Source organism: Microtus pennsylvanicus, chromosome 10, assembly GCF_037038515.1.
Source record: "Microtus pennsylvanicus isolate mMicPen1 chromosome 10, mMicPen1.hap1, whole genome shotgun sequence".
Classification (NCBI taxonomy): domain Eukaryota; kingdom Metazoa; phylum Chordata; class Mammalia; order Rodentia; family Cricetidae; genus Microtus; species Microtus pennsylvanicus.
The window spans coordinates 62,966,245-62,992,901 of record NC_134588.1 but is presented as its reverse complement, the minus strand read 5'-3'; the positions used below and the strand labels follow the sequence as shown (position 1 = coordinate 62,992,901).

General features: G+C 39.1%; 1 protein-coding gene across 6 annotated transcripts in view; it reads left to right on the top strand.

Moving 5' to 3' along the window:
• Window positions 1-26,657, top strand: part of Cfap20dc (CFAP20 domain containing) — a 225,524-nt gene that overhangs the window by 121,571 nt on the left and 77,296 nt on the right. For 4 of the 6 annotated variants that reach the window (XM_075988576.1, XM_075988575.1, XM_075988573.1 and 1 more), the window contains 5 exons: window positions 9,043-9,179; window positions 9,798-9,960; window positions 11,295-11,369; window positions 12,517-12,639; window positions 17,046-17,377. In XM_075988576.1, coding sequence (XP_075844691.1) covers window positions 9,043-9,179; window positions 9,798-9,960; window positions 11,295-11,369; window positions 12,517-12,639; window positions 17,046-17,377 — 830 coding nt within the window. The remainder of the gene's footprint in view (window positions 1-9,042; window positions 9,180-9,797; window positions 9,961-11,294; window positions 11,370-12,516; window positions 12,640-17,045; window positions 17,378-26,657) is intronic. The other 2 variants (XM_075988574.1, XM_075988577.1) reach the window with 2 other exon arrangements.

The window sequence follows — 26,657 nt, the reverse complement described above, 5'->3', positions numbered from 1 at the left end:
TCAGCGGTTGTAAATTCATATGACCTTTGCTCATATTGGTTTAAAAGGCCTTCTTTTCTCAGTGTCCTCCATCCCCTCTTGCTTTTACACTTTCTTCCTTCTTTTCCCCAGGGTTCCCTGAGTTCTTAGGGGAGAGAGTTGATGGAGACAACCCATTTAGGTTGAGTGTTCCCAGGTCTCTTACTCTCCGTGTAATGTCAGGCTGGAGGTCTCTGCATTTGTTCCCATCTGCAGGAGGAAGGTTCTTTGCTGATGGTGGAACAAGGCATTGATCTATTGAGTACAGCAGAATATCATTAGGAGTCATTTTGTCAGTCCTTTTTTTTTAGGCCAGTATTGTTTGGTTTTGCTTTAGATCCGTGGGCTCTCAAGTCTCGGGTTCCTGGTAACCCAGGCAGTGTCAGGTATGGTTTCATCTCATGAGAGGGTCTTAAGTCAGATCAGGTATTGGTTGCTAACTCCCACAGCTTTGTGCCACCATTACTCTAGCTGTCTTATAGGCAGTACACCATTGTAGATAAAAGGTTTATGGCTGGCTTGGTGTTTGTTTCTCTCTTGAGAGCATATGGAACATATTCCTGTAACAGATGCACTGTAATGTAGAGGTGAACGAAGCCTATATGTAAGTACCAGCTTGGCATCTCCATCTTCAGTGAGTTATGTAAATAGTGTCTTTAGTAATGGGGTCCTAGTATCAGTTTGTGGAAAGCAACCTATAGTCTTGGCAACAACATAGGTTATTTTTGGGATTTCCATGGGGCCTCATTGGCCAACAACTCAATTAGATGTAACCCAAGCCCAGTACTGGAAGCTTTGGTGACAAGAGATGGTCAGTTGGGACTGTCTCCCCTGTTATTTGGCAATTTCATTTAGATCACCTTTATGTGTGTGTGTATGTGTGTGTGTATCTATATATTAGGAAGTTCCTACTGTATTAGATTTCCATACTACACTTCAAATGTCCCTTAATTTTTGCCGCCTTTCCATATATTCTCTCCCTCAATACTCTCCACCCCCACTTAATCTTCCAGTTCTGGCCTCCACCTCCATATCCATCCACAGCTATCTCTTTTGTCTCCCTTTCTTAATGAGAGATATCTTTCGCTCTAGTCCCTTTTTACTTGCCTTCTGTGGTTCTATGGATTGTAGCTTGACTATCATTGACTGCATGTTGTAATGGGAGCGGCAGAGCTGCTTCCCACCACCTAGCTAGCTTTACCCAAAATAATTACACAGAAACTGTATTCTTTTAAACACTGCTTGGCCCATTAGTTTTAACCTCTTATTGGCTAGCTCTTAGATATTGATCTAACCCATTTCTAATATTCTGTGTAGCACCACGAGCTGGTGGCTTACCAGGGAAGATCTTAACCTGCATCTGTCTGGAGTGGGAGAATCATGGCGACTGCCTGACTCAGCTTCTTTCTCCCAGCATTCTGTTCTGTCTATTCCGCCTACCTAACTTTCTGTCCTATCAAAGGGCCAAGGCAGTCTATTTAACCAATGAAATTAACACAAAACTCTCCCCCATCAACTGCATAGCTAATATCCACATATAAGTGACTATATTCATCTTTCTTAGTCCAAGGTGCCTCATTTAGGATGAATTTTCCTAGTTCTATCCATTTGCCTGCAGATTTCATGGTGTCATTTTTTAACATAATACTCCATTGTGGAAATGTGTACAACATTTCTTTTTCCATTATCCTGTTGAGAAACATCTAAGTTGTTTCTAGTTTCTGGCTTTTATGAATATTTTCAGATGCACTGTAACTAATGACTGCTCTCTATCTGCATCAGCGTCCTCCAGTAACCCCCAAGGCTCCGATCCTGCTACATTGCTTTGTCTTACTGTTTGCGCATTTATCACCAGCTGGTATTTTTTTTGTTCACTTTTATTAGTTATTTTCCCCCAAACCTATAAATATCCTGGACTAGCAAGATGGCTCAATAAATAAGATATGTGCTACCCAGGCCTGATAACCTGAGTTCTTTCCCTGAACTTCACATGGTAGAAGGAGAGAACTGGCTTCTACAGGTTGTTCTCTGACTTCCACAGGCACACTATATGTGGGCACACCTATATACACTCACATACACATGGATAGAGAGACGGTAGATAGATAGATAGATAGATAGATAGATAGATAGATAGATAGATAGATAGATAGATAGATAGATAGACAGACAGACAGACAGGTAGGTGCTGCTGGGGGACATTACAGCGATCCCTTTATGGTTGTATTCCCTACCACCTAACTTAGTACTTAGCACCTTAATACTTAGAACTTACAAGGAACAGAGGAAACAATTGTTGACTAAGTGATCAAATGAATGAATAAAATGATGCTAACCAGATGATTTAAACACTGTGGATATTTACCAACAACTCATCATGGTCATAATCAAAGTTAACATTTAGTGATCTGTCACTGTGTCCCCAACACTGAAACTCAATTTGAAAACTGTCTCCCACAAGTTTGCCCTAATTCCAACCCAAATCCTGGACTAAATAAACTGTGCTTGCTATCTTTCTCAAAGTAAAACCATTTTCCTAAGCCTAAGGAACAAAAGCTAGGCTAGTGCTTGCCCTTCAATAAATCAAGACCTTGCGGAGACAGCTAGTATCTTGCATATGGCCTTGTATCTCATGGATCTGGCCCAGCTTCATACACAAACCGTTTAAGGTCCTACTCCAGTTCAGCACAGAAAGATGCAATCTAATTGTGGTTTTTAATATTGTTGCATTTCAAAAGTGTCATAAACTTTCTGAATTAATGAGATAAGACTACATACTGATTTTAATTATTTGCAAAAGTTGAAGTTAGATAGTAGTCTCCCAGGGCCTTTCTGCTTGAGGCATTTACCTGTCTGCTTTTCTTTTCATCATACTCCCATGACTGGTAGACCAACAGTTCTCCAAGGGTCTAAGAACAGCACTGGATTGGATACTTTGCAGTGGGCAAAGTGTTTATCTGGTTACCCCACAAGTGCCTTTTGGAATTCCTTACTTGCCAGACTTTAAAGCCACTTCAGTTTGTCCTTCTCCTAATCTCTCCCCCAGCTTTTCTCCCTTTGAAATAGGACATTAAAGTCATATGTTAGCTGCTTAGTTCCTCATAGACCTCATTAATCCCATTGACATGTGTTGCATTATAATATTCATGAAGTTTTGGTACCTATCAATATAATCATTAATCATCCATTTTTGAGATAATAACAAATGTTTTTAGTTAGATGGATTTAACTGACCCATTGTTAAATGCGGGCAACATTGTGTATAATTTAAAAGGGGGGGGCAAATGAATAGAAACATGGTTTTTGAGCCCCCCCCCCATTCCCACCACTCAAACTCTGAGCATAGCTTAGTTTCGTCTATGGAGATAGAATAAGAGTATCACACATAGAGAAGGACTTAGAACTGTATAGGTATCCATCATCCTTTAGGTCTCAAAGAGATTCCCTTGATCCCAAAGATTGGATACCAACACCAACTGAGCAGTTAAAACCTTTTATATTTTTCCTTTGCAACCCCTTACTATAATCATAATTGTTGAATTGTTTATTAATTTATTGAGACTATAAGCTCATTGAATGAGCTAGCGTTCTGTCTTATTCCTGTCTCACTCATGGCCAAGGGTTAGCATCTCACCAGGACTAAAGAATGGATGAAGAACAGAATAAATAACAGGAAATAGATTGTGTAAGCTTTGAGTGCTGTTCAAGATGGAAGGTACTAGCAATCTACCGAGCAGCTACTCCTTCCAAGGCACCACATGAAGTTTGCAACATGTGTAGTTTCATTTAATCTTAACAGAAAATGCCATGACTTAAGTATGTTGTTTCCCCAAACTTATGAATGAAGAAATAAGGCTTAGAAAGGTCAGATGCATTCTCCACCATACTAGAATAAGCCTTTGCTCATGTTTCGTTACATACTGTAAAACAACACAATGTGCTAAAAATAAAGATAACCCGAACTCTGGACCCGGGCTCCAGATTTCCTTCTGAGCTGACTGTGAAATGATAGACCTGGCCCTCAGTGCTGAGAGCTGAAATGCACCAGCTCTGTCTGGTTAAGCTTTGAAAACCTTGCAAGCTTAAATGACTGTAATAATTAGAATATTGTATCCTGAGACAAAACAAAATGAATGTTTATTTTCTCTAAAATACAATTAGAGAGTACACCCTCAGGTTGTACAGTCTAACTACAAAGACATGCACCCCTCTGTAAAATAGCAAAATAATTAATGCTAAATCCCTGACTTATACGAAGTTCACTTTCCACAAACTCAAGCAAATGAAACGCCTCCAGCATGATTTTAATCTGATCTTGATATTTAACCTTGCTTTATGCAGATTGATAATCAATTTTAAAAATAGCTACTTTTAAAATTCAAAGCACATGCATTTCTGCTTATGGCTTCCTTCTATTGAGATTTTTCTTGTTAAAGACGCTTTGTTCCTTCTACTTTTTATTTTAGAAACCGAAAACCTAAATTACTTTGCCTTGTAGATTTAAATTAGGAACCTAGACTAACAAATATGTAACATAATGCACATTAAAGGAGAATTATCTTTGACAGTTAATATGATTCTAAGCAGGGAATTATTTGGACAAAAAAGATTTACAAAACTGGTATGTTCATTGTGGTATCAAGCTTAAAAATATCTTAAATTATGGTGTATTTTGTACTCTTTATAGGTACAAATGTAATTTTTTAAAACAAACTTAAATTTAAATATACTGTGATAGATTATTCTATAATGAAGCCTTATAATAAGTCTTCTTCTGAGATCCAGAATATTATATAGTAACAGGGCAAGACAGTACAGAGGCTACTCCATTTTGTATTCTTGCTGAGGCCATTTCAGGTTTAACTGGAATTTGATATTCTCAATGGAGAACCTCATGGAAAATGACCCAGCTCTATTCTAGAAACCCAAGGTCAGGATGTCCTAGCTAACTTTTCTCAGATCGTGTTAAACTGCCTGTTTGTACAGAACACCTTCCAGCTAACTGCTTGCCTTGGCTCCTTTTAAAACTGCTTGCTTCAAATTGCTTGCTTCTGGGAAGTATTTTCGCCCCCGCCACCCACGCAGCTGCCAAGTGAGATGCCAGGACATGGTTTCTGTCTTTAAAAGGCCCATGTTCTCAATACTCATGGCCACACCTAGACCCCCCCAACACTTGGGTGTGGTCCCAGCCAGGTGGAATAAAGACTGTCAATTGGCTATAAACTATGTCTGAGTAGTCATCTCTGGCAGGCTACCCATAACACTAATTTTCTGTGATTTAAGATGACAGCATTTCAGGTTTAGTGGTATCTTTAATGATCTCTTCGTGTCCACCACTGAGTAAAAGACTCCTTTAAGAACATGAGTGCTCTGAAGAAAAGGGGAGTCACTTTAACTGGGAGCAGAGAGGGAGGTTAATGTACAAAGAGAGGGACGGAGGATAGATAGTAACACTAATGATATTTGAAAAAGCCATCGAGGAACATTATTTTAAAAGCATACTTTAAAATACAATATGTGTCTTTGCCTTTGTGTGTGTGTGTGTGTGTGTGTGTGTGTGTGTGTGTGTGTGTGTAGTGTACAGAGTTTAAATGAAGTTGCACCACTTGAGGTGATAATACTCTCAAGGTGACCCAGAGACTATCTAATAAAATACACTGTATCAAGCATGGGAAACCTTCTTCTGAGTCATTCATTGGTTATGGGAGAGTACAGGAGACTCCAGAACAAGATAGTCCATTGCCATCACCCTTAACTGGGGGCTTATTACTGCAGACACCACACTCTTCAGACACAGGACTTGGAGGATTCAAGCTAGAACTCACTTGACAGTTTCCACCTAATGACTAGGTCTCATAGTATCAGAGGGTGCTGTAAAAGCTTTCCATAGAGAAAAGTAATCAATAGATCTGCCTGGCTGTATAACCTATGAACTAAAATGACTAGCCTGGCTAGATATCCCCAACAGTGAAATAGTGGTAAATATTTTAGGGATAATCAACAGCTTTCTAATTGCATTTAAGGTTCTCTCAATAGGAGTGAATTTATGCCTGATTACTACAAACCTAGCCAGCTACCTAGAGAAGCACTACTGCCGTCTCTCTAAACTAATAAAATTTCCAAGTTGTATTCTAATAATACTTATCCTCATGCCAACAGATAAGTGTATCATTCGTCATCAAAGAAGATTATTTTTGTATCAGGTAGAGAATATTAGAGACCCACAACTGGTGAAAACACAAAGAGTAAAATAGCCACGAGGTGCTACCCCAAATTGATAAATCTGTAACATCCCATACACCTAAGACTCATGAAACATTGGGGTGCAGGGGGCTGCAATTGCCACAGGACCAGGTTGCCCTGCTGTTAGACAATGTCTTCTAGGTATGATGAAGAAGCTATACCCATACCTATGAATTTTCAACAATACGGTTGCATAGGAAAGACTGGCAACAGCAATTGACATGCCATTGTGGCTAGGGGAACTTCACTGAGTCCCATTCCTACATAAAGAGCCACTGACTGTGACCGCTGAGGGAGAGAATCAGTTTTCTCTAGGGAAAAGCTCCCTGGTGAGTTATCTAATCCCAAGTCTCAGGCTGAAACGCATGCCATACTAAATAGACTCAATAGGTCTTGTTTGTGTATGCATGTGCACCTGCATAAGTGTGTATATATATAACAATAATAGAAGGAATCATGAATTTGAATGGAAGTGGGTATGAGCCATGGAGTTGGAGAAGGAAGGTGGTGTTAAAATCATATAAATATAGTGCTCACATTAAAAATTCTCAAAAAATGAAAAAATTTAATGAAAAAGTATAAGTATGAATAGTTGATATGTCCATTTTTTTATTGTGGCTGGAGCTTTGTCGGTGTGATTGCTAAACTCCCCAATCCTTGTTTTACTCTTACATTGCATCCATAACTTTGGTGAAATTAAGTCATTGTCTCCCATTTACCAAACTAGGTTTGGCAGACAGGTCCATAGAATAGAAATAAATGGTCTTTCACTGAAAAGAACTTAAACTGGTCAGAATGAAACTGAACTTCGATGAAGAGTATGAGGAGAAAGCAGAAGAAGGACATTGCCTTGTGAAGAAGAACTTTTAACTGGGCAGTCTCAGGGCAGGGAAGGCGCCGTGAGAGTGCAGATCCAGAGGCCCACACTGTACCCCACTGAGCTTCTCCGTACTCTGCAGCAGCCATTTCCTCAGGGAAGCCGACCTTAGAAAACAATGGTTCTTCTAGGATGTGTTCTACTTGACCATCAAAAATACAAATGACGTTTTTATATATATTGTATATTTTATACATAAAAATATATTTATGTATATATTGTATATAAAATCCATATACAGATCTGTAATGGATTTTACAAATAGGCTAGAATGAGAAACTGACTATGTTCTGTTGATTCAAGTGGACATTTATAAATGGATGGAAAGCTATACATGCACACCTAATGTCTGTTTGATAGTAGGAAGGTGGGAGGTTGTCGTGAGAGCCCTGCTGACATTCAGGGCCTCACCACTCAGGCCCACTGTTAATCCTTGCATCCTCCTTGGGGGTTGGCACGTAAACCCCAGGTGGGTCTTTCTTTTTCTTTTAATTCTAATCATAATTAGAACTATCTGAGAGTTTTAATCCAGCTTCCCTTTGTACTCTTTATAGCCTTTGTATAATAAATTCATTTTCCTTAGCAAAATGTATTAGATGCCCACTCTATATCAAGATGTCAAAAGCAAGCCACCACTGACTTTGCATCTGTTAGAACACACACTACCCGGGATGCTATCCAGATGCAGAAAGGTGAATTTCCAGCAAGTTCTGTGATGAGGGAAATTACCTTCCTGAGGAAGATCCAGAGCCGTGACTGAAGAAGTGGTATCTAAAACATAAAGACAGAGAGGAAGGACATGCCTCCTCACCCTAGGGATGAAATGCAGCGATGCCTCAGGAAGAATGAGAAAGCTAGAGTCTAGAGAGAGTAGCAAACAAAGGTATAAGACCAAGGAGATGTCAAGGCAGGTGTTCACAGGTGATGAGGGCTGAGAGCAACTGGCGAGCCTCTGAGCAGCTGAAGTAAAGTGACTGAAGGAGCCAGTACCTTTCTGCAAGACCTCTGGCTGCTTTTTGGAGAAAGGATGATACGGAACACTGAAACAGCCACAGGAGAACCTAGAGTAATTTGTATACTCACAATTATTTGAGAAATACTATGTACACATTTTTAAAAAATAATAAAAATATTTTAGAGATATAATTTAAATAAAAACATTTTAAGAGAATACCAAAATATATATTGTTTTCTTTTTAGGTCAGCAATTTAAGTAAAATTATTACACAGCTAAACAAAAATTGTGTGCTTTCTCGGGCATTTTCCTGGAGATTATCAATCACACAAGTGGCTAATACAGTGCTTGCTCTGGTGGAATGTGATCCCACACAGAGTTCACGGGGCAGTGGGAATGAGGCAGATGCTCTTAAAGCAACTTTTGTAATAACAAGTACAGGATGCCATACCAGAAGGAAGTGCCCAAGTTAAGGCTAGAGGCAGGGATCAGACCCACTGGAAGGAGAGACTGGAGTCTTATGGGAAGCCTTAAAATGCTAAAAGCATATTCCAAATGTGATAGGCAGCCATGTAACCCTGAAGGTTTTCATCAGGAAGTAAACAAAGGAGGGTTACTTAGAGGATGGCGAATATTTCCTTCTTGGCATACAGCTGCGAATGTTTCCTTCTTGGCATACAGCTAAATTACTTCCTTGCAGTTTCTCTTCAGGGCTGAGTGACTGAATTTGGGAAGTGGGAAATCAGGAGTGCCAGCTACTTCCCAGCTGCTAAAACTCCCTTATCCTTTGCTCTCTTGCCCTATCAGAAACACCCTGTAGATTCTGTGCCTCTACAATACACTGTTTCATTTTGAATAGGTGTTGATTCAAATCCTGTGACATCTGAACTGCACTTTGATGATGTTTGTTACTTCACCCATTAATGGATTGACTTTCTCTAACAAACAGATCAGTTCATCAACAGAGGGGCAGGCAGCATTCGGAAAAGTAAAAGTCAAGATGTTTGCCATATTGCCTTTGGGTCCAGGGTCCTTGGACCACCTCCACTCTCTGGCAGACGGAATAACCTGAGGCTCTCCAGTGAGGTGGGTGAAAGATTCGAAGAGCTTATCCAAGCAAGGGCAGGGGATGGTACGGTATGGGCTGGGGGAAGGAAGGGAAGAGATAGCTGACTATGTGTGCTCAAAGTAGGCTTACATAAATTTGCAGCAGGAATTTTGGATCTTAAAAAGTCTCAAAGTTGTTTCTTTTCTGTCATGTCAACATAATTAAAATTTTTGAGAAATCTTTTCATTAAACATGTTTTTTTGCAAGCAAATATATATGAACATATTTTGCCTTCTCTGTCAAAAGAAATGTTGGATGTAGACCAGTACCCATACAACACGGATTCTCAAATGGTCTGCTTTTTATTTTGAACGTCCTTCACATGTCTGAGATGGAGGATGAATCTTACTCATCTCTATCTGTTGCAATTTTGATTTTTGTGTCTGGGAGACCTGCTTGCCTGCTATTCCCTCTCATGTTATTTTTCTCCTCCATTTCTACTTTTCTCTAATTTTCCTTCCTATCATTTTTTTCACTGCAATTACTCTGTTTTTTCTCACATATTTGTCCAAGTTTTTTTCCTGTATAGACTTTTATAGAAATTAAAAGTAATTCCTTTATTTTTAAACATACATATTGATTCATTTTCCTTACAGACAGTTAGATCCATTGGGTACAAAAATAGCCAATTGTGCCATCAGCCTACAGTAGAGAAGCATGTTAACACCCCACAAGTGCCCGCATTGCAGATACCTGAGTCTGAGCAGCAAGGAGAGAAAGGAAATGCTCACCAAATGAAGCCAACCACACCTGTTCCTGGTAAGCAAGAGTCATGTAGACAGTAAGAACCAGTGGAAAATTGAGAGGTGTTCTTATTGTGATAATCAAGCCGTATTCAGGACAGGGCTAGGTCCAGAAAAGGACCATTTAAAAATGAAATGGGTGGTGGGAATTGAAATATATTTGGAAGGATTGTACATGCATTATTTGTCTTCTCTGTCCTTTTGTTTATTCTCCTATTTCAAATAGCTGTGGTGTCCTGGTTTTGCTTTCTGATAAAGATGCCAAAGTAAAATAGCATCTCATTATCATTGTATTTTGGAAACTCAATGGTTATTTTAAGTTTTCTTACATTAATTTCTGTTTCTGTTTGCAAGAACTTTATTTTCTGTGCTCTTTATTTTCTTTCATTGATGTAAAAAGTGGCTCTGTAGGAAGAGAGCCTCTCTTTTGTCCCATTTCAGATTGCAAGCCCAAGTCTAGCAGATAAGTAAAGTTGATCTGAAGCCCGTATTTATTAGAAAATGGAGACCAGAGCCTGACTTTGAATTGTTTTATAACTTTCTGCCTTTCTTGGTCTAACTCTAGTGTCTAAGGAAAGGGAGAATTGATTTTACTTAAGTTAGAAATGAATGATGACCACACTACACACACTATCATCCACGGAGATAACAAATGGCATGAGAACATGAGCAGCATAGACATGTAGTCCCGGTTCTACCAGTGATTGTCTCTGAAGCCCGGTTCAAAGTTCTTCGCCCGTGGAACCTCGGTTTCCTCCACTATAAAACAAGCCAAGCATTGCGCCAGTGGGAGGTGCCTCAGAAGGTTGCTGTAAGGAGCCAATGACATAACCCAGTGAAGTGTATGATATTGCTCTGAGAAATGAAGGATTTAGGAAATATTAGCTGCTACTATAACTATTATTTAAATGTCAAATTATACTTCAGAATTCTTCTCCAGGTTTGATCTCAGCTCAGCAGTTATCTTTAGAAAACTCCTTATTCTGCTACATTTCCTCTTTATAGGAAAAGGAATTTTCTCTCAGTTTCATTTTTTATGTTTTTTAATATAGCATGTTGCATGGATAGCACAATCCACACTTCTTTCGCCCTCTATTCTTTGGATAAAATTCATCACTTATATAGAAAGTCCAATGTTGAAATAGGCATTAACGCTTATTTTCTGTAAAGGACTAAGTTGTGTCTTTTATATAGCCACAAATTATGTCAAAATGATATTCTCATTATAGTGATAAATATATTTACTGGAGTATTTGAATGAATATAGTGCTTTCTGTTCTGGCTTTTGTTCTCTGGTATGGAAATTTACCAACCAGTCTACCTATTCTGTACCCAATCCCCCTCAACAAGCATCAGCAGGGCAGAGCAACAACAGGAAAGCTCGCTTGAAAAGTGCCAGCGGAGAAGAGGCAGAGGCGCACCGTGGTACGACGGTATTCAGTACTATCTCAGAGCTGCGTATTATTCAGGGCAGTGGGATCTCTCTGCAGGTTGTAAATTTCAAAGGATTATGAGCCAATTCATTTAAAATATAAATGTCTGTTCTGTGGGGATTATGGAAATGAAATTTTCTGCAGAAGTACTGCTCTAGAGTCTGCCCTAACAGAGACAAGTTGGATTCAATAGACAGGAGCTCAAAACTCTCCCTGTCCGCAGGCTCAAGGAAGCTTAAATTACTGCTGCTGTTGTTCCTATAAGGGACCCAAAAGTGTCTGAGGAAATTCCTGCCTGAAGTCTTTACATAAATCGAACTTTATTATCATTTTTCATATTTAATTTATGTCTTTTCTTTTAAAGCAGGCTTTTGTTGCACTGCTGTTTCTCCCTTCGGAGTTTTGCATATGATGTGAAACAGCTTCCAGTGTGAACACTTCCACACTTAAGCATTAGATAAACGGAAGTGGCTGCCGCCGCTAGCCTTTAAAAATGGAATTTAAGACGTGTTTATATAGATTTTCAATGCATATGTTAGTCTTTCCCTTTAAAGATGGGATTTGAGGCATGTTTATATAGGTTTTTGATGTATATATTAGTCTATCTTGAATCCAGCCCAAGGGTGTCAGGAATAAATCTGTTAGTACAATTTTGCAAAATGTTAAGATTCAGGCTTCCAGGTTTTGTGGTGTTTTTATCAAGGGTGGGTAAGGAAAGTACTTCTGCAGTAATGCCACGTCCATCTTCCGAGGGACACGAAGGAAAGAGCTTGTTTGAAAAGAATTGCAATTTAATTCCCTAATGGAATCCATTTGTCGTGGAATCCAAGAATAATATATAAGATGCCTTTAAAATTAAGTGAGTTTGGGAATTTTTTATTACATACTGTAAAATTTAAATCTACAATGTCCTCGTACAAATATCAAAGCATTTTTATGGTAAAGATCTACAAAAATGCAACAAAGCTTTTCTTAAAACATCCAACTATCTGAAGAAAATAAACATAAGCCATAGTAATGACTCTCATTTGCTTTAGATAATTAAATGAAAAAATATACAAAATTAATACCACCTGTCCAGAACAACTTTTCATAAATATCAACAGAATTATACAATGGAAATATTTCTTCCAATAAAGGTAGTTCCTCAAGAAATAGCAGGAATGAAGAGGAAGTAGCCACTGCCCTCAGCATCTTCAGCCAGCCAATGGCAGAACCAGTGAGCTCCAGCACTCCAGAACCCCAGGCTCCTGACCAACCAGGTTAGCATCCTTAGCAGTCACAGAGTTTTCCTGGGGATGTTGAGGAGTCACACCAGTGTTGTCACCACTACCAGGAAAGGTGGGGTCCCTGTCAAGGTTCATAGTTTTCATTAATAAAAGAATTTAAGGATGGGCTCAAAGGGAAAGTTGGAAACAATTTTATTAGACTTTGAAAGAAAAACCCCAAGGCAAGCAAGCTGTAAATCTCAGCAGCATCTCTGAGGGAAAGAAATGTCAAAAACAGAAGGAAAAAAGCCTTGAAGTTTGAGTTAAGCCACCATGGAGGTCAGCCAAGTGGTAGACAAGCAGCCTCATAGTGTTAGGGAGTGGGAATTCTGGGAAGGAAAAGTACAGTAGCTCATTAAATGGTTAATTATTCCACCTGTCTTTATCATGATTTAATGTGAACTCATCTCCATAGGGGTGGGTGGTCTTTCCTTCCTGATAGTTGAACTCTTAGCCAGATGAGTGAGCTGCCCGTTTGGTTTAACTTTTCGTATTAAGGATAGCTCGGAATGCCAGACCTTTAACCAGGCCAGAAAAATAGCTTTCCAGAATTGGTCTCCACAGAGCTCTGGATTTAAGCTCCTGTAACCCAAATATTTCAAACTCAGTCATTTCAAAAAGTGATGATACAATCATTAGCTGAAATTTATCATAATTTGTAAATCTAACTTTTCAGCTTCAATTTTATGTCAAATTTTAATGGATGAAAGAGTACTTTAATACCCAGTGCTCCCATTCAAACATAAAACTTGAAAACTTTGAAGCCTTGCCCTGACACTGAGCCCTCCCCAAAGCCCATCATCTATTGTTACCTCCCCATCCTCTCTATAAATGGGGATCACAGCGCCCATCAACATATCTTGCCTAGCAGGTGTTTGCTACTTTTACAAAGGCAAATTGTTTTTGAGTAAGGGAAAAAGGAAAATAAATGAAAATTGTTTGTAGTTTGTCAGTCTTATTTATGCAGTGTTGAAACCTTCATTAAAATGTTAGGCGCAATTAGTGTCTCTAGCATAAATCTGACTGTGTAGAAGAACTAATTAGATGTTTAGGTGATCATTCTTGCATTTATCTTGTTTGCTGCAATATTGTGATTACACGGTAATTTACATATTTCTCTAAGAAAGCACACCAAATTATTCATTACAATTGATATGGAAATACTTGAGGTAAAAGTACAGATCTCTGGAAAGCTGGTGACAGTGAGGTAGTTAGTATACCTCGGTGTAAAACACTCTCTCACTTCGACATTTTGGCAATTAATAATGTTTGGCAAGTAGGTCATGAGAAATTGTCTAACTGAATAGTGAAGATTCCCAGAATTCTTTCTGTTCCCTTGCTTTACACATCCATGTATATTACAGCACATTGGCTTTTATAACCAATTTCAGCCTTTAGGCTCTGCTCGTGGAAGTTTTATAAAACACCAGGTGTATGTGTATATAAAAAAGACATACAAATCAAGCATATGTAATAATTTCAGAAGATATTTATTTTCAAATAATTTCTCAATACATATATATGTAAGCATATATATATAATTTTACCATTTGTTAAAGTGGAAAGGAAATTCAAATTCACACTAATGTGATGGGTGGTGGTCAAATATATATTTTAAAACAGAGTGTCATCAGCATTTTTCAGTGCTGACTGATATTTTTGTGTTTATAATTGTCAATGTTGGAAGTGCTACTTCACATAAATATATGAGATGTATATAGAGAGGAGACAAAGGACTGACCAAATTTAAGACAACATGGTCCTTATTCAGGAGAAAACCTGCAAAAGGGTCCCTAGTGTAAGACTCAGATCCTGCCTACAGGGTGGGTAGTTGCCGGACAACAAGGGACGGAGATTGAAGTGTTTGCTTTCTTAGCCTGCAGTTAGCCACTGCTGCGGACAGTTGGGAGGTATCGTGTCCAGTGGGATAAAGAGTGCCAAGCCACTAACAGACCATCTCTTATGGTCAGTTTTCTCGGATCAATAGGTCAGGCAAGCAAGAATCTAAAAACCAAGTTGGAACCAAATCATTTTAGTTCTGGGAATTGTGGTTGTTTAACCACAATGGAGGCACTTTACAAATGACATGGTCACAGCTAGCAGCATGAAAGGGCTAGTTCATAAATTACTGGAAACTCTGACCCAATCCTGGGCCACATTTCATTCAGTGATTTTTTTTTGTTGTTATTGTTAAACTCAAGCCAGCAGCTCAGACAGTAAGTTTTTTTAATTAAACATTCTGAGGACAGACATGCTGGCACATGTCTGTAGAATTACTAGCCCTCGGGGAGAGGGGGCTATAGTGTCCCACACCTTTAACCCTAGCGCTTGGGAGGTAAAGGTAGGCAAATCCCCGTGAGATCAAGTCCAGCCTAGTGTACAGAATGAGTACCCAGGAGAGTTGGGGTTATACAGAAGATCCTTGTCTCAAAAAATAATTAAAAAATAAAAGAAAAAAATGGAATAAAAATTTTAACACAATATAATCCAAAACATACCAACCTAATACTTAATGTTGAGGAATGACAGTAGGAAAATTAAAATCTCTCCTTTATATAATTAGACTGTCATTTCTGTACAAGAACAGCAAACTAGCCGGGCAGTGATGGTGCAAACCTCTAATCCCAGCATTCAGGAGGCAGAGGTGGACAGATCTCTGTGAGTTGAAGTCCAGCCTGGTCTACAGACCTCGTTCTAGGATAGCCAGGGCTACACAGAGAAGCCCTGTCTCAAAAAAACAAACAAAAACCCAGAATTTTATTTTATGATCAGTAAAAACGCTACAATTCCCAGCAGTCTCAAATCCAGGGGTTTTAAACAGTATTTGCTTGAACTGCAGCATGTCTTGGTTTGGTGGTATGTGTAGTGCATGTGGCATGTATTCAGCATTGGATTCAATAAAGTCACACCCTGAAACATGGGTGAAGATTATCAAAAAACACCTGGGATTCATTGTGTTGTGTTTCGAATTAGTTTGTGACATTTTGTCTATTCAAAATTTTTTATTGTTAACCAAAATTTTTGCAAACCCAAAGTAATTTATACAACCCAGGTTGAAGACCTGTTTCAGAGTAACACTAGATTTATAAAATTCCACTGTGTGCCTAGCTCCATGCAGTAGGATTTGCTGCCCCAAATAGGAGTGTCTAGTCAGTTTGTTCATCTCACCTGCCCACCCTGACTCACACCACCTGTACCTCTGGGCAGGGATGAGATAAAGTGGCTTCAGGCTCTTCTGGCCATGGACCTGAAAATACAAGTCTTGCTCTACCATATTTTATCAACCCCTTTACCTCCCAGTCACTTTTGTGCAGCAAGTCCATGGTAAGTAACTGATGAGTGCAGTCTTGAACTATTTTCCATTTGTGACACCAATGTCATTTTGTAAGAGGTTTCTGGATCTTGCTTTTACAGCGTAGGCTTTATAGTTGGCAAGTCTTACATGTCCTGCGGTTACTTTCATTGTGGTCTTAGTTGTAATAGATTAAAGGGTCCAACATGAATTATTCCATCTACATCAGAGCTGTGCAGAACAGGTGCAAGGCCCAATACTGAAACAATTTGGGGGGGGGGGAGTACATTCAAGGAAATGGGCTTTCTTCTGTAGTCTTCCCGAAGAAAGGAAGCAATGGTGCCTTTAACTGCATTTACAATAAACATTGTCTTCTCATATTGCCTAGATCAGTTATAAAACCTACTTCAGTGTAGTATAAAAATGAAAGATTTTTTAAACATTTGATAAAAATTTCATCAGCCATATGCAGAATTTTTAAAGAAAAAAATAATAAAAAAATTTTATCAAAGCTTCTAAAATTAAATATAAAATTGTATTTCACCTTGAGAAACCATCACTCAGATTAACAGTATTTCTGTACATATAGAGTTGCTTGCAATGTCTGTGAATTAGTTCAATCAGCAAGAGGCAGAGAAATAACCGTCAGTCATCATTCCATGGTTTCCTTGATTCGTAACCCACACAATGACCAGATGGTCTGGTTAAAAAAGCTTGTTACGTACTGTACTCTCTTCCTGCGGTAAAAAGGGAGGTATTAGTAACTCAAATCCTTTTAAATTTGGACAACTTCCCTCACTGGATGTCAAGTTAATGAGGTTTTGCTATAAAGAACTTGCTGCGAGACAGGTGATAATTATTTCAGACTTACAAATTTCCTGGCCAGGGTTTCAGCTCAAATGGAGAGCAAGTGCAGATGACTTGCCTGTGGCTGTGGGCACTGTTCTGTGGGTAACTGTTTAGCAAGACACAAGATGGTGGGGGAAATGCCTCCCCTGGCTTCTGTCTTCTCTGATAAACCTCCGTTTCACAAAGTGTTACCCTTACCACCTAAACAAACCTTTATTGGAACCCAAGTCTGACTGTTCCCTTCTTTCCCCAATGTCAGATGAGTGGATATTTCCTGAAAGCACTTCTCTGACTTCTGATCCAGCATGTAGCAGTCAGTCTTCGCTCCTGGATGGGGACTCATGCATTGCTTCACACCTGTGGCTAGAAACCAGCAAGGACAGTGAACCTGACCAGGCAGAGGAAACCCGGATGGCTCCCAAGGACATTTTCACCTTTTCATCGAGACCACGATCAGCACCTCATGGGAAGAGTCATGCTATGTCCCCAGAGGGGTACCCGTTCGTTCCGGACCCTAAGGAGGACAGCAGCGTGAGCAGGAGAGACACCAAGCTGGAAGACGATTTTGACGGCACTGACAGCAGCGAAGAGGTACACAGCTTGAGGAGGAAAATGGGCTTAAGGCGCAGTGTCCTATTCGTGCCAGTAGCGTTAAAGCGAGTTGGAGTGAAAGAGTGGGAATCAATTGCTATTTATAAAAACGCAGCAGATTGCTATGTCAGTCAACAGTTCCATCGGGTTGTTATGGTAACTCATAATTTCAGGATTTTTATTATTAACAGCCAATTCCATGTTTAATTATGGAAGCCAGTTTTTCAGTTGTTTATGTTTTTTCATTTTAATCTTTGCCTCACATAATTAGAAATAATTTATAGTTGATAGCAAGACCACTGAAAAGCTGAGACACCAGTGATCAGGGTCTCTGGAGAGGCTGTGCTGTGGTTGCTAAGCATTCAGAACTGACACTTTTCTGGCTCCTTCCTCCCCTGCCATCTTTTCACCTTAGACCTATTAGGACTCATTATTTTCCATATGGTCCCAGAATTTCGAGAGTTGTGCCAATTAAAGTTTAGATAATGAATCATGAATTAGTACTGGGACTCTCCTTACAGGAGGTGTTTTCTGGAATTATTTAGAATATAAATATATTGTAAGTTAGTAAACTGATAAAAGTTTTCTTATAAATTTGTTGAAACTCAATCTGAATATGGCTTAGAAGTATTTGTTTAAAAACTAATTACTACAGCTTTATTTGGGGGTATGTAATTCATCTATGTGTGTGCATACGTAGTTTGTGTGTGTTAGATGCACTTGTGTAAAATGCATGTGGAGTCCTTGGGTGTCATTTCCACCACCTTCTTTCTTTCTTAAGTATGGTCTGTTACTGCCCCCAAGTTCACTAATTAGGTTATGTTGACAGGCTTAGCTAAGCCTTCCCATGAGCAACCTTGCCCCGCTTTATCTGTGAGTGCTAGGGATCAAATTTGAGACTTCCTGCTTGTCAGGTAGGCACTGTACGCTCTTCGTATCATTATGTTTATATTTATATTTTTAGGGTTTACTTTTCATTTTTGAAACAGGGTTTCTCTTTGTAAGAGTCCTGGCTGTCCAGGAACTTTCTCGGTAGACCAGGCTGGCCTTGAACTCAGAGAGATCCGCCTGCCTCTGACTCCCAAGTGCTTGGATTAAAGGCGTGTGCCACCGTACACAGCTCTTTTATCTTTATTCTTAACAATGGTAATTCGTGTGTGTTGAAGAAACATTTTAAAAGTACCATAGTCAAGTTAAAATTTAAGAAAAGATGTGCAAATTATATGACATAGAAATAATTAGAAATCTCTTATACGTGCTTACAAAGTTTTCATAATAACTATAACTGAATGAGAATGCCCTGTGGACAGTGCATTGTAGATCAGGCCAGTGCTTCTATGTGCAGAGCCAACCAAGAATATGAGGACCTTGCTTAGAGCTTTTACAGTAATTATGGGGCTTATATATTCTAATGAATTTTGTCAACAAAATATATGTAGAATCCTTTTTATATAATATTCTGGCTTTTGCATGTGCTAAATATAGTGCATTTTCATGCCACCATGTTAAATGTTGGACATTTAAATATTATACATACCTATGTCTTTCTTCCCTAAATCATCAAGCTGTAAAAAAATTATAAGATAGATTCTTGTCTTCATTATCTAGTAGGGCTTCTATCCCATGTCATCACTTCTAAGTTTGGCCACGTGTTCTGCTTATTCTTACCATTATGCTTCCAAGGGATAGACTTACGTCTTTCCAAGGAGCACATGGCGCCATCTTCCTTCTCTAACCCAAAAGACTTTAATAGTGGAAGTGTCCTGACAGGTGGGAAATAGCAGTTCTCTGGGAAACAATGAAAACGGTTTTATGAGGAACGACCCCGGGAAGAGCACGTCATGAGGAACTTAGCTATTCTGTCCGTCTCAAGCAATCACATTTTAAAGGGAAATTCAGACTTCCAGTTCTGTAGGTTTAAATTTGATTCCACTTCATGTGCATTCTTTTTCTTCTACCTCTTCTACTTCTGATGCCCTTCCATTTTTACTATACAAAATGTATTTATTGATAACTCTATCAAATGGAAAATAAATTCATTTTGCTTTTCCCCCACACTCTGACTGCTTAGCCATCTGCTCGTCCTGTACCCTGCCTGTCTGTGTGGCCCGGAGCATGTGGCTAGAGTCTGTGGTGGGACCATCTCAGTGCTCACTCCTGCCTGGTTCACTGTTATTCAGAGCCTCCAAAGGCCAACAGAGAAGCCTTGCCATATTATGGACTCAGAGACACTAATAAGACACAACCCAAGATAATAAAATGTTAACAAAAGCTGAACTACATTCACTTACATAAGTTTTGTTACAGAATTGATTTCCTTTTTTGTTTGGTTGTTTAATGGGGGGAGGGTGTCATGCTTTTTTAAGGGATAGCTTCTCTCATTTATTGATTTCTAAGCCTTGGGAAACTGAGTTATATTTTTTAGTATTTATTTTATATAAATCTCCAAGTTTGAAGAAAGATTAGTCTAGATAATTGAAGCATCCTTAATATTAGCTACAGTGTTTTAGAATGTTACATCCTTAGAATAACATTATTATAGTTAAGGAAAACATCTTATTGTACAAATAAATGATAATTATTTATTGTACTTGAAACTTATGCTCAGTAATTTAAAAACTTTCTATAATGCTTGATAAGCGAGTGATACTTAAAAAGAAACTAGTTTAAAGTGAGTAACATATAAACCAGGTAGAATCAAATTATGCTCTTATGATAGAAGAAAAGTACACATTCTGTAGTAAAGACTACTCCAAGGAAAGCTCCAGTGATATATTGTCTTTATAGTTTAAGGTGATACTACCTTAATTAATTCACATCTGAGATCACAGTTTGAGTCGCAGAAGTATGAATTTTTAAAATATTCTCTTATACTATCTGCTTGGTGTATATTTTATTCCCCAGGCTGTCATATATACTAATAGCTGGTGCTCAGTTAATTTTGAAATTGTACCTTTTATTTGAAAAGCACATTACAGAAATATATTTCATGACAAGCTATAAAACTGAAAGTACCATGTAAAATGAATTATCTTCGAAAAGCAATTAAAACAGAAGGCTTTGTCTACTGCCACATCATCTAGAAGAGGCCATTCGGTGTTTCATCATTATCCCCAGCATGGCTAGTGGATGCACTTGGTGTGCAAGTTGAACTAGCTTTAAATTTGTTTCACTATTCCCCAATTTAATTTTATCTAGAGCTATAGTACTGTTACTTTCCAGCACCCCAGTGGAGCCTTTGTGGCATGTACGTACAGGAGAGGATGGCTTCAGACTCACACACTCATCCTCTACAACAGTTCAGATTGGAACATTTGGCTCTCAAAATAGCCATCTGAGATGCAAAGTAATATAGACTGACTACTGTCATACTCAGATTAGATGGGAAACTTTTCATAAATTCTTTCCATCCTTTGAATGGAAGCCTGCAAGGGACAATTATGTAAACTACAATGTTAATTACCTGCATTTCTTCTTTCCTGATATTGTTACTTTTAAGTATTTTTTTACATTCAGTAAAGCTATTTTGCTTTATGCTTTCTCCTAATAGAATGTATTACTGGGTTATACTATAAATTATTCACCTCTACATTCCTTTGATTAGCTCTTTCACACATCTGTATACATATAATGGAAAGTATGTTTGATCCACATATGACATTTTATGTTTCTGTATAGTATTAGGAAAATGGAGGGATTTTAAATATATTGCCTCACATTTTATCCCTGTATTTTGTGAATTACAATGTAATGTCCTCTCCAGTCCTGTGTGACTAATTCTTTCGGCCTGTTCGATTCAGTATGCCTTTATTATTATCCACTGAGATAGTTCTGAAAAGGCCACAGGCCTCGTGGTCCCTCCTACTAGACTCTGCGTCATTGTACAGGAGGTGACAGAGACATAAATTACTCCTCTGCTTAAAGCCCAACATTGCGTCATTTTGGGTAGAAGCCACATGTCTTGCAGATCAATGTTCAGTTTTGAACAGGACTTTCAGTAAGAACTCTTTAATATCAAATCCACCTCATTGGAAAATATACTCTATCTTGAACAATTACGAGAACCTTATTACTTCTTCAAATATTCATGAGCTCATACTTCCCTGCCCTGTGCACTCACTGCCTCACAGCAGAATTATGATACTGGAAGAGAGATGATTTGCTCACCGAGTATCAGACATGGCGAAGGCCGGGTCCTTGCTGAGAATGTCCATGTCTTCCTTTCAGTTTCTTTACAGTGGAGTAAAATGAAAGAGAAGACACTGTTCCCACTTTTTTTGTCATCCTCAGAAAACTGTATTTTTACTTTGACAGATTCCCGTAATAGCCAAGAAGTCGAAATCCTTTTTGGAGATGGTTGTTAGGAAGACATTTAAGAAACATTGGAATGGCCAGTCTTGTTCATGAAAGAAGAAATTGGGTTTTCATTTTTGTAACTATATAGCTATAATTTGTCCAGGTAACTATGCTCTTTCCTCAACAACATAAGTATTATCTATACTATCTCAGCTGTTTGCCAGCTCTGTTGTCTAGCTGAAGGGGTTGTCAATTAGCACATTTAAAATTTTGGCCAAATGAAAACCTCCACTCACCAGATTGCAATTCAAGATTGCCATCAAAGGTGAGCTTGGAATATTTCAGATTTTTTTTACAGAATTTTTAAGAATGTCATAGACTTCTTTTCTTTAGGTAAATACAATCATCCATTTTTACAAAGGCTAGCATGAGTTCTGGCCTGACTCATTCAACATAAAAGTTGTGATTCAAAGAGCCTGGGTCCCATCTGCTCTAAGTCAGTGGCCCTCAAGAGTCATTAAAATTATCTTTTCAAAATTACAGCTCATCTAGGGCCATCCGTTCTGTGCATGCAGAAATGATTGTCCAAATGCCCATCTGCACATCCTTCTAAGAAATGTGGCTCAACAAAGGAAGTGCGGGTTCCTCGGGGAAATCATCCCCTTCAGCATACATATGCTGTACTACAGTTAATCAGGCACGCTCTATTGATGTTCCTGGCACTGGGGTTTGATTGAATATTTAACAAACAAATGTTTCTAAGCCCAAGTACAGGTGCTTCAAGATCTTTAGGGTTTTTAAAATGTATGTATTAAGTTAAATCAAAATCGTTGTGTATTTGTTCTTCCGAGAAAGAGATGAGCCAAGATGGAATGGGAAAATCATAGATGCCTCTTTGCTGCTCTGACAAAGTTCATTCAGCTGCTGTGTGAGTTTTCAGTAGCTCCCTGATCAATCAATGGGAGAATGTGGCTATTCAGTTCATTCTTAGGAAGCCAACTTCTCATGCATGTAACAAATGCATAGAACTCACCCAGAAATTAACTCACAAGCAGATTGAGCCCTCACGTATGTGAAATCAATGAATGACATCTATATCTTATAAAAGAGGCAGAAGTATTAATGAAGAAAAGATCAGGGTGCTCTCAAGTGCCTATCTCTTGGTGAAGAATGTAGAATTTTCCTCTAAATGAGAAACTAAACCAGATCACATCAAACTATTAATTAAACTTAAGCTTCTGTCTTATCCTTCTCAATCATCTCAGTTCCCTTTCTGAATCTGGTATAAACTACAATTAATGGTTCAGGGAGAGGCAGTGGGAATGTATCTATGGCTCCCTGTACAGATTCCCTAGTTTGTATGTCCTTTCTTTATATTTAAAATAGCACAGAAGTACATTACCATGGAAGTATACTCACTGGGGTATACGACTTCCTCTTGGCTGATAACCACACCAGGATATAACTTAAGAAAAGTGTGAGCTGAACGCCTAGATACATGCTTGTAAGTAATTTCATGTTTATCAACTCTGCCTATGCCAAACAAAGGGACAGGTTTTCCTGAAGTAACTACTGGAAGCAAAAGAAGTTTGTACCTTGATGCACTGTGGATGGAGAAATAGATTTCCTACCAAGTGAATTCGTTTGTTCAGAGACTTCTAAATGAATCTGGGATTGAGTCACTTTTTAAATTTTCACAAGAGAGTATCTGAGCTCTGGAGGGATCCTCTTCATTGCCTCTTACCTTATAAGTAGTATTGTTTTTGCTACTGTCTTCTCTCTTCATTACAGGTTTTAAATTTTATTCATTTAACTGAATGTAAAGCCTGTAACAGAGTAATGGTGTACCGTGTGATGCTTCAATTCATTATATGTCTTATTATTTAAATCAGGTTAAACATATCTTCAACAATTTATTTATTCATGGCAGATGCCCTAAATCCTTATCTCTAGGTTTCTGGAATATACCGTGCATCATTGATGTTCATAGTTACCCTATGGTGCTGCGCCCTGCCCTGTTGTCTCGTGACTATTTCTTTCTGTAGGAAGCTGTTGGGATTACCTGACAGTGCTGCTATCAAGCTTGGTCTTAAAGCCTCTGCCAATAAGGCTTGCTGGTTGATAGTAAAGATGACAACAGAGGGCCTGTCTCTCAGGGACATATCTTGCTGGTACTAACAGACCTAATTTTTGTTTATACAAGTTTTACAAATAACAGAGGAACATATCAGAGTTCTACAGATAGTAAAGAAAGGGCAGTAGCTATCTCTGTCCATGCCTCAGTCACAGGAGACCCTGATTTTTTCTGGAAGCCACTTCTTGAGCATGCTCCTCCTTCCCAACACTGGGCACTGTGAGGATGTTCACACTGTTGAAGAACATGCCTTTGGATCAAAAAGCTAGAAAGAATGCCAGAGACACTGGAGCAATGCCCAGTCTCCTCAATTACGAATGGATGAGTGGTGGTAACACTTCATTTTCATAAAGATACAAAAAGGGTCTGTTTGGTCTAGTCTAAAACAGAAGGGAAATAGAAGTCAGCAGTTATCTCCTGGCTTAGTTCTAAGACAGCCCTGATGGATTCAGCACTGCCAGACAGCTAGCCAGACAACCAGCCTGCCTGCCTGCCTGCCTGCCTGCCTTCCTTCCTTCCTTCCTTCCTTCCTTCCTTCCTTCCTTCCTTCCTTCCTTCCTTCCTTCTTTCCTTCCTGTCTTTCTTCCTCACTAAAAATTTGGTCTGAGTGCTATACAGTGTTATCTCCTCTCCAAACACAAAATAAAACAAAGCAAAACATTTTCTTCTCTCTAACTGATACAAACAAGTGACAGTGAGATTTCTGTGATCCACACAGCCTACATTCATCCCATGTTTATACACACACACAAGACTGGGGTGTAGTTCAGTGGTTAGGTGCTTGACTAATGTACCCCAGGCCCTGAAATAACAGCCATGGTATATAGGTACATATGTCAAAGGCAGGATGTAGGGGCTTTTGCAAGCAGCATTAATTCAGTAAATATTTATTAGGCTCCTGCTACATGCACAGCATTTTGTAGGCACCACAGGGAATACATGAATAAGAAAAACCACATGGAGTCCTTGTAACAGACCCTATAGTTGTTATAAGTCTGGTAGCCTCCGCCCGTAAGGTGCAGACTCCAACACAGAAATCAGTCTAGCCTTTCCATCATCACTTCATTGACATGGGCACCTCTGCATTTTCTACTCTAGGCCTCCATTTTCACTGCACTTGAATATGCTAGGATCAGAGCCTGGGCTCTGAGAGCCTCAACAGCCAGGCTTACTCACCATTCCTCAGTAGCCCGATCAAATGAGTAATAGTGAGAAAACAGAGGGAGGAGATTTATTCAGTGTGTCTACACTGGGAAGAAGCTCAAATCCATAAATCTAGTGACCTCCCTAAGTCCATCTTCGGGGTCCTGACATGAGGTTTAGATTTAAACAGAGACGAGAGGGATACGTAACTCAGTAGTCCCGGTAGAAATGTGGACTGCCCACCACCCGTGGCTCAGGTCTTCTCGTAAGGTGCTCTGACAAGGAGTCAGAATTGTCTGAAATCTCTTCTTGGGAGACAAGTTCTTCTCTGACTGGCACTTAGTCTTTCCTTACTTCCAGCATGAGATTGCTGAGGAAATCCAGTATCTGGGGCACCACTGTTTGAATAGTCTAATGACCAAAGGGAGGGCACAAGAGTCTGCCCATAGAATGTTCTCTCTCCTGCCAGGACAGTTACACTGTCTCAGCCCTCCACAGCAGTGCTAGTCCCATTCCTTCTGGCCTGTGTCCTCGTGATATTCTGTTTCAAATCACATAATTCTTCATTGCCTCCTGAATAAAATCTCCAGATGGGAGGCACTTGGTCTACCATTATGTTCCCGCCATCCATGTTGACTACCTCAAGACTCTACACATGATGCCCACGAAAGGAAGTGAGCAAGACAAGAGCAGATTCCTTCTGGTTAAAAGCTCTGCTAACTCTGCTGTTCCATGCTCAGCCTAGAGCATGCTTGCTTCCTCACCATCACGTCCTGCATTCTCAAGGGGAAATTTCACCTTCCTGAAAGGATCATTACTCTTGAACAGTGTAGAAAACTAAACAGCCCAACTCTGTCACCAAACATTTTGTTTTAAGATACCAAAATTTGGTAGTGACGGCGCATTTGGTTCTGTTTGGCTATGAATGGAATGTCAAGGAATAGTTTGCTGAAAGTACACATTTGGTGTCAGGGTATAGATCTTCGGGAAACACCTCATTTCTTCCAAGTGTTATTTCCCCCCTGATATTAGCTTATTTAACACTCACTTGCTTACTGTATGTAAATATAAATGAGTCAAATTTGAAAAACCCACCATAATTACATACAATGATGTAGTTGCTTCTTAAAATATTATTTATATCATGCCTTAGTTAAGAGTTTCTATTGCTGGGATGAAATGCCAAGATTAAAAAGCAAGTTGGAAGAAAAGAGGAGCTGATGCAGAGGCCATGGAGGGGTACTGCTTACTGGCATGCTCATCAAGGCTTGCTCAGCCTGTTTGCTTATAAAACCCAGGACTACCATCCCAGGGATGGCCCCAACCACCATAGGCTGGGCCTCCCCTACCAATCACTAATTAAGAAAATGCCATACAGGGTTGCCTACAGCTTCTTCTTATGGAGGTATTTTATTAATTGAGGTTCCCTCCTTCCAGGTGACATAAAACTATCCAGCACATAGCATGAAATTTTTACGGTGTGCTATGCTGTAATTCATAGCACGAAAATAGCCCTGTATTGCTCCTTTCCATTATTTATTATTTTCATGGCCATTGATTTTATATATGTAATTTCTCTTCTCTCAGATCTTAACATTTTTTAGGTTTGCTTTCCCATGGATAAATCACAGAACTAGACATATGTAAAATTTTTCTAGCATTCCCTTTCAGCCTTCCAAGCAATTATATTGAAAAGGATGTTGGTAT